Raw genomic sequence first — 8886 nt, 5'->3', positions numbered from 1 at the left:
CTGACTGCGAGTGACCAGACGCTGGGGACTCCGCGTCCGGTCAACTCATCGGAGTGTCTGGTCAACCCGCGTTATGCCCAGTGAAGGGGTATAACGGCTCTATTTTATGGGGGCTTCTATTTAAGCCCCATGGCCGGCTGTAGCTCATATCTTTGGCTATTTTCATTGACATAGCAACCTTGTGAGCTTAGCCAAAGTCCTCCCACTCATCTCCATTATTGATTCATCATCTTTGTGAGATTGGGAGAGAATCCAAGTGCATTGCTTGAGTGTTTGCATGTAGAGGCACTTGGTGTTCCTGTTTTGCTATGGATTTCACTTGTTACTCTTGGTGGTTGCCACCACCTAGACGGCTTGGAGCAGCGAGGATCATCGAGTGGAGAGTGGTGATGGTCTCCGGCTCCGATCGTGGTGATTGTGAGGGGTTCTTGACCTTTCCCCGGTAGAGAGCCGAAAGGTACTCTAGTGGATTGCTTGTGGCTTGTGTGATCCTCATCTTATGTTGGTTGTGCGACACCCTATTGAGAGTTTGGCGTGTGAAGCCAATTAGCGCGTGAACCTCCAAGTGAGTGAATCGCCACAATGAGGAGTAGCTTGCCGGTAAGCAAGTGAACCTCGGTAAAAAATCATTGCATTCATCATTGATTCCGAGGTGACTGGTCTTCATTGTTATTCATCCTTATGATTGATTGGTTTCTTCATCTATACGGCGGTATAACTTTCTTGATCACTCTCATTACATTACCGTAAACTAGTTGTCAAGCTCTTGAGTGTACCTAGTTGTGAGAGCTTGCTTGCTTGGTGGGTGTGGCTCTTTAGTTAGCCTTTGAGAGCACACTAACATAGAGTTGTATCTTAGCTATTGTGTGAATAGATACCATCTAAACTAGAATTGTGGTAGGTGACTTGCTTTTTGAGTAGGCTAGCGCAACACTTGCTTCGCCTTATAATTGTCTAACCATTTTGTTAAGTATTGTTGTAGAAATTTTTATTAGGCTATTCACCCCCCTCTAGCCATTAGGACCTTTCAACAGTACTCTACAACCGCCCTGACACAAACAATATTATAGACGTCGACATTTTTCCTCTACAGTATCGTGGGCACCGTTAACTCCCGTACGATAAGGCCCCCACATGCCTCTGGGCATCGAAAGTGTTGTGGGCGCCGAGATTTACCGTACTAAGTGAACATGGTGAAACTCCTCACATGCCTCTGGGCATCAATAGTATATGTAGGTGCTGACATCTGCCATACCCAAAACAAGACGACGTAACCTCTCGCATACAACCGACATCCAACAGTGTTGTGGGCGCCCACCATCCTCCTGTACCCGCCGGTGTGGGCAACAAGACTTAGAAGCATACGAACTCTCTCTCTCTCTCACTTGTAAGGCCATCTCCTTCATCTATAAAAGGGGATGCGCTCTCTCCCAAGAGGTTAAGTGGATTCAAGTTCATACAAGTTAATCCAGATCGATCAAGTTCACTAGCTCACAACCACAGAACCGCCAGGTTTGGACCTTGAGCACACGCTTGAACACTTAGCTCATAGAGGAGCTCTTGTCACTCTCGGCCCTTCCGACTAGAGCCAACTGGACCTCTCGTGCACCCCATCTTTCTCCTTCTCGTTTGTAACCCCACTGCAAACTTCGAGCACCTGGGCTCAGGAATAAAGTCATCGACCGACTCAAACTGGACGTAGGGCACGTTGCCTGAACCAGTATAACCCTGTGTCATTGAGTGCTAGGCCACCTCCGATCACAACGTACGACAAAACTACAAATATTTATTTGTTGATCACTTTCTGCACTGACAGCAACACTCAACTCGTTCCTTCAACAACTCAAAGCCTTCCTTCAAGTCCTCAATGGACATCTCAGACTAGAATGCCGCTAGAGATGGTGGGCTCAAAGTCGACGTGGTTTGAGAGATCACCGCCATTCTGCCTCCTTGGTGGCTAGGGTTTGAACGGGGAAAATTTTGAGGACAATAGAGATCAGAGACAAGGCACGAGGTTTTGGGAGGAAGAAGACGTTGGGAGAGCGACCGACCAGGTACCAAGTACTAACGAGTTAAGTTGGACCATGTTCGTTGAGCAGAGGCAAAATTGTCCATTCACACAAGTTTCTCTTTTCCCAAATCAGCGAAAAGATTATTCTATTGTTTATGATGTGTTCCAATAAAGAAACACAGTGGTACTCGGCCAATTCTTGAGTTGGCGATGTACAATAGCAAAATACATGAATTTTGGACGTCTGGTAGAAAATTTTGTCGTGTAGTATTTATATACTCCCTCTGTCCTTGAATAAACAGATTTCTAGAGTTATCTTAAGTAAAAAAATTTAAACTTTGACCGAATTTCTACAAAACCCTATCAAGATTTATGATATCAAATTTGTACCATTAGATATGCCATAGAATATATTCATAATATGCTCATTTATATATCATAGATGTTACTCTTTTCTATAAAATTAATAAACTTAAGATAGTTTGACTTGCACGGATTATAGAAATTGATTTATTTGGGGTGGAGAGAGTACCAACCGAGAGAGACGCGCGCGCGGTCTGTGTGTGTTGGTGATGACTACTCTCTCTGTCCCAAAATAAAAGTCGTTCTCGCTTTCCAAAAAATCAACGTTTTTTTTAACTTTGACCAATTATATGTAAACGAATATTAATATTTATAATATATAATTAATATCATTAGATAGATCATTGAATATTCTTTCATATTAAACTTATTTGAGATATAAATGTTACACGTATTTTATATAAACTTAGATAAAATTAATAAAGTTTTACCGACACGCATCCCACGACCACGATCACTGTCCCAGACGGAGTATGACCTTTGACAGCTTGACACGTGCTGTCGCTATGTCGAGATCGACGCCGTGCAGTGCCGTGCCGAGACCGGCCTGAGAACTTTCGGACAAACATGACTAACTCGATCCACATGCAGCTCCAAACATCGGTACGGCTCTGAGCCTCTGAGCGAGAGAGGCGCCTGGGGAGACCCGAGACCGGGAGAGTGGCCGAGGCCGGCCGAGCCCGAGATGGCCGCCGCGAGGGAGGAGGATGAGGCCGCGCGGCCGCTGCTGCTGCCGCGGTCGGCGCAGGAGGACCAGGCGTGGTGGAGGCGGTGGGCGCGCGAGGCCGGGTGGGTGGGGTACCTGGCCCTGCCCATGGTGGTGGTGAACCTGTCGCAGTACGCCGTCCAGGTGTCGTCCAACATGATGGTGGGGCACCTCCCCGGCGTGCTCCCGCTCTCCTCCGCCGCCATCGCCACCTCCCTCGCCAACGTCTCCGGGTTCAGCCTCCTGGTCCGTACACCGTACCCCCCCCCCCCCCCCCCCCCCCCCCCCCCCGGCCGCTTTCCCCTGTTTTCGTTCTCGCCCCCATATTTTGGGCTCTTATTTACCTTTAATTTCGCGTGCCGTTCCGTGCTGCTCGCGTCGTGATCTTTGAACGTTTTCTTGGTCGGAGTGGAGAAAGCCATCTCGATCGCTGCTTTGCGTTTGCACACTGTGCATTTCTCGGTTCCCGGTGGTCGACCTCCATCTGGGCGCCATGGATTGCCCTGCCGTTTCCGAGTTCTTGGCAAATCATCAGTGAGATTCTTCAGTGCGATCTTGTGATGCTAACGAGCGAAGAACATGGTTTTGATGGGTTCTTAGTTTGTCGATAGCCTGTCTCGTTGCAGGTGCATATGTGGTCACGTGACTTTGGTTTCTTTATATGTGACTGGAAATTATGATACTGAACTAGTGGATGCCATCTGAATGGTTCAAAGATATTTACTACGGGGTAGTTCAACTAGTCCGTTAGCGACAAGGGCTTTGCAGTAAGACTGGAAAAAAGTATGCAATCCATCTACTCCCTACGACGTTTGATTTGTGCGAGTTAGCAGCCTCCTGATGGTTCCAGGCATTTTTTTCCACCGGAAGTATGCGTTATGACAAAACTATGGGACGTTTGATTTCTGATAGCAGTGCCCTGTAACATGTTTAGTCAGTATAATGTCAAAGAAGAATTTGACTATGCATACTCTTCAGTTTAGGTCAGTCATTATTTCAGCATAGTTTGCTTTTTATTATTATTATTAGCAAATTCAGCGTAAGTAGCCCTCTGGAGATTAGAGTATGTTTCCTTGGTAGAATTTTTATGATAAAAAATACATAGTGTCGTTCTCCACCGGAAATATCATATTGCACATAAACTGTGGTTCACGGCGAATGCTGTTGATTATTTTTTCTGAGTGCATCAGTATCCGGGTAATATTTTAGTAATGATAATGTAATATAAGATGACATTGACTAGGCTTTTCATTTTAAGACTTCAGGTTAGTCATTGTATTCTGTCACAGTGGATGTAAGATACAAGAAAAGCTAATTTAGCATGTATCACCTCTTGTTTAGAGCAACTTTATTATAAGCCCTTAAATTAGGTTCATGCTTTTGATTTGAAGGCTCTCTATACTTTTGTGCGTATTATTTTCTAGGCTCAACTCTAGAATTAACACTCAGATCAGAGTCCATGCTTTTGTTTCTCTCTCTTTTCTCACATACTATAGGCATTCAATCTATTCGACACTATATGATTGAAAACTATAATATTAGTATTTAATACAAATGATCCAAATTTAGATGTGCAATTAAATTTTAAAAAATTAAAATAAAGTGCCATCCCAAGGCAAACATAGTCTCATCGCAATTCAAATTTGATTGCTAATTAGAAGACATCACAGTCAATGCAATTGTGCTCAGGAATGATTATAATTAGCAACTGCACATCAAAAGACATTAAGTAATGGATTTGTGTTCGGGAACATTTAAGACTTCAGGTTAGTCATTGTGTTGTGTCACATGTAAGATGTTAGATGCAAGAAAAGCTAATTTAGCATGTATCACCTCTTGTTTAGAGCAACTTTATTATAAGCCCTTAAATTAGGTTCATACTTTTGATTTGAAGGCTCTCTATACTTTTATGCGTATTATTTTCTAGGCTCAACTCTAGAATTAACACTCAAAACAGAGTCCATGCTTTTGTTTCTCTCTCTTTTCCCACATACTATATACATTCAATCTATTCGACACTATATGATTGAAAACTATAATATTAGTAGTTACTACAAATGATCCAAATTCAAATGCGCAATTAAATTTAAAAAATTAAAATGAAGTGCCATCCCAAGGCAAACATAGTCTCATCGCAATTGAAATTTGATTGCTAATTAGAAGACATCACAGAGGCAATGAAATTGTGCTGAGGAATAATTATAATTAGCAATTGCAAATCAAAAGACATTAAGTAATGGATTTGTGCTCGGGAACATTTAATTAGAACTCAGGTTGCAAATCAAAAGACATCATCGATATACATCACAAATAAATCATCATTGCACAATCCAATTGTCTCAGTCTAAAATAGTTGATCATCACTGTACAACCCAATTGCCTCAATCTAAAATTAGATTATCACCCCACATATATCTAGCCTCATGTCATATTTAATCAAAATTAGAATTAAACATCATTCCACGTGCCAATGTCCTCCGAATTAAACAAGTTATGATGAAACATATCCAATTTTATCAACTTAAACGCAAATAATACTTTTGCTTCTACAAATATTATCTACTTAAACGTAAATTTAAATGCACTAATGCTCCTACATAACTTGTGGGATCCACTCCGCAACACAAGGGCTACGCTCAAAACTTATTGACACACAACTTTTCACTGGCTCTCTTTTTCCGCCGTGACAAAAACAGCCATGATTTCCCTGCTAGCATTGAGCATCTTCACCTGCTATTGACTATTATTGTTTGGCCTGCTTTGCACTTGCGAGACAGATCGGATTGGCAAGTGCACTGGAGACGCTATGTGGCCAGGCCTACGGTGCAAAACAGTACCATAAACTAGGCCTAGACACTTACAGAGCGGTCGTCACCCTCCTGGTGGTCTGCGTCCCTCTCTCGCTCCTCTGGGTGTTCATGGACAAGATCCTGGTCCTCATAGGGCAAGACCCTCTCATCTCGCAAGGCGCCGGGAGGTACATGATCTGGATGATCCCGGGGCTCTTCGCCAACGCGGTGATCCAGCCGCTCACCAAGTTCCTGCAGACGCAGAGCCTGATATACCCGCTGCTGCTGTCGTCCGTGGCGACGGCGGCGATCCACATCCCGCTCTGCTACGTCATGGTGTTCAAGACTGGCCTTGGGTACACAGGCGCTGCCCTGACGATAAGCATATCGTACTGGCTGAACGTGGCCATGCTTGTTGGGTACATCGTGTTCTCGAGCTCTTGCAAGGAGACGCGCGCGCGCCCGACGATCGACGTCTTCAGGGGAGTGGACGCGTTCCTGCGCCTAGCCCTGCCTTCTGCACTCATGATGTGGTAATCACCACATCCTACATTTATGCTTCTCTTTCTCTAATCTCTCTCTCTATATGGTGAATTCCTCTTTGACCTGTGTCTGATATTTTTTGTTTTTTTTTTGTCCCAGTCTTGAATGGTGGTCATTTGAGCTCCTTATTCTCATGTCTGGGCTTCTACCCAACCCAGAGCTGCAGACCTCAGTGCTTTCGATCTGGTACAGACTACAGAGTGAATCCAGGGTCACAGTATATATACATATATGCAAACATGATTCTGCATCGACAACGATGTTTACCTAATGTTTCCGAAATCCTTTTGTAACAGTCTCACAAGTGTAACGTTACTCTTCACTATACCTTTCGGGCTTGGAGCTGCTGGAAGGTACGATTCCGATGGAACTTAGCTTTCATGGAAGATGCTTACTCTGTCTCTTTTGAATTCAAGCAGTTCATCATTTGATCATTCTTACCAAAAAGCAGCACACGAGTAGCAAATGAACTGGGTGCTGGGAACCCTGACGGAGCTCGATCAGCAGTCCGCGTGGTGCTGTCCATGGCGGGGATCGACGCGGTTGTCGTGAGCGGAACCCTTCTAGCGGCGCGGCGCCTTGTGGGCATCGCGTACAGCAGCGAGGAGGAGGTCATATCTTCGGTCGCCGCCATAGTTCCTCTGGTCTGCATCACTGTCATAACTGACTGTATACAAGGAATTCTCTCAGGTTTGTTGTTGTATCTAACATTTCAAAAAGCAATACTCCAACATAATCGCAGTCCTCTGATTTGTCTACCACCTCTGTCGTCCCTTCTCATCAGGCGTCGCCCGCGGGTGCGGGTGGCAGCACCTGGGCGCGTACGTCAACCTTGGCTCGTTCTACCTGCTGGGGATCCCGATGGCGATCCTCCTCGGCTTTGTGCTGCACATGGGGTCCAGGGGGCTCTGGATGGGCATCGTCTGCGGCTCCCTGTCGCAGACCACGCTCATGTCCGCCATTACATTCTTCACCGACTGGCCCAAGATGGTACGTTCATTTCTCTGATCCATCAGCAAGGATGCACACAATTTATTGCAGCAGCAAAGATGAACAAATATTTTGTCTGGATTCAGTGGCTGAAGTTTAGTTGTGTCACATCGGACGTTCGGATGCTAACTAGGAGGACTAAACATGAGCGAATTAGAAAACTAATTCCATAGGAGTAGGCTAATTAGCGAGACAAATCTATTAAGCCTAATTAATCAATAATTAGCAAATGCTTAAAGTAGCACCACCTTGTCAAATCATAGACTAATTAGACTTAATAGATTCGTCTCGCAAATTAGCCTCAATCTATGTAATTACTTTTGTAATTAGCCTATATTTAATACTTCTAATTAGTATCAAAGATTCGATATGACATGGCTAAACTTTTGCCTGAGGAAAACAAACGCGTTTTATAATCTACTAGTCATCTTCGAAGGCTTGTGTGCTCTCTCTCTCTCTCTCATGATGCGTTGCGCTTGTTGTGTTCGCAGGCTGAGAAGGCCAGAGAGAGGGTGTTCAGCGACAAGCCACATGAGCCGGTGCCATGAATCCATGATGTGCACCCGAGCAACATTTCCACACTGGATTTGCAGGGGAAGGCGTTTGCTTGTCATTCCTGTGGGCCGTCGCGTTCACGAGGAGAGGGGATCAGGCCATCCCCTGCAAAGTTTCTCACCTCACCAAGGCAAATGGGATCTTGCTTTGAGATTTGCCTTCCTACGATTGATTTTTTGTATCTATCATGTAAAGTGGAGAGTGAAACGGAACGAACAACTCGACAATATGACTAACAAGGCAAAAACCATCTCACCAAACTCTATGTAGCATGTACCGAGACCACCAAATGTACATCGTGGCTCCATCTGTGTTATGTTTGCAGTCCAAAACCTCCCACACCACCTTCTTGACGTATGATCTCGTACCAACAAAAGAGCTCAGGCCCCTTGGGAACGGGGTCTTCTTCGCTTTTCACCTAAGCTACGTAGGAAAAACTCAAAACCAATCCTAGGAATAGTAAAGCTTTATGTAGTCTAAATCTTCACATATATGTCTATCTCACTGAGCCTCTCTTCGAGACAGTGCCTAGATCCTTATGCCTTTCGTGTTGGAACTTATCGACAAAAAAAATCACTACCTGAAGATAGTTATAGTTACGGCCGCCATTCATTAGAGCTTCGGTGGTTGTCGGCTTCCTTGTCATCGTTTACCAACTTTCTTGAAAAGAATCTCTAGTGTGATTTTCTGAAATCTGTAATAAATTTAACCAAAACTGACTCATCCTGATGGTTTAAAAAATTGCTCAAATTTGCATATTTAAATATCCATTTTTTGTTAAATATACGTACTATCCATTAGCCCGTGCTCCACAACGGTCTAGAATCTTACATTACAAAAGAAATTAAAGTTTCATGGATAAATTAAGTATGTGCCACTAATGAAAATTGATTATCTTTACTCTATATTTATTTCATAACATGATACCC

The 8886-nt window shown here is 44.1% G+C and overlaps 1 protein-coding gene across 1 annotated transcript; it reads left to right on the top strand.

The window, feature by feature from the left end:
* The first annotated feature begins 2946 nt into the window (after positions 1 to 2946).
* Positions 2947 to 8253, top strand: LOC136456388 (protein DETOXIFICATION 14-like). The gene is made up of 7 exons (XM_066456238.1): positions 2947 to 3326; positions 5858 to 6402; positions 6512 to 6598; positions 6709 to 6765; positions 6864 to 7102; positions 7197 to 7402; positions 7894 to 8253. The coding sequence occupies exons 1-7, from the start codon at positions 3060 to 3062 to the stop codon at positions 7948 to 7950; spliced, it is 1458 nt and encodes a 485-aa protein (XP_066312335.1). The 5' UTR covers positions 2947 to 3059; the 3' UTR covers positions 7951 to 8253.
* The last annotated feature ends 633 nt before the right edge of the window (positions 8254 to 8886 follow it).

This window comes from Miscanthus floridulus, chromosome 6 (assembly GCF_019320115.1).
Source record: "Miscanthus floridulus cultivar M001 chromosome 6, ASM1932011v1, whole genome shotgun sequence".
NCBI classification, from domain to species: Eukaryota; Viridiplantae; Streptophyta; class Magnoliopsida; order Poales; family Poaceae; genus Miscanthus; species Miscanthus floridulus.
Note: the sequence above shows the minus strand (reverse complement) of the source record. Positions and strands in the feature narration are given on the sequence as shown.

Coding starts and splice junctions, on each gene's coding strand:
- LOC136456388 (XM_066456238.1), top strand. CDS start 3,060: ATGGCCGCCGCGAGGGAGGAGGATGAGGCCGCGCGGCCGCTGCTGCTG. Junction 6,403..6,511: donor CCTTCTGCACTCATGATGTG/GTAATCACCACA, acceptor TTTTTGTCCCAG/TCTTGAATGGTGGTCATTTG. Junction 7,403..7,893: donor TCACCGACTGGCCCAAGATG/GTACGTTCATTT, acceptor TTGTGTTCGCAG/GCTGAGAAGGCCAGAGAGAG.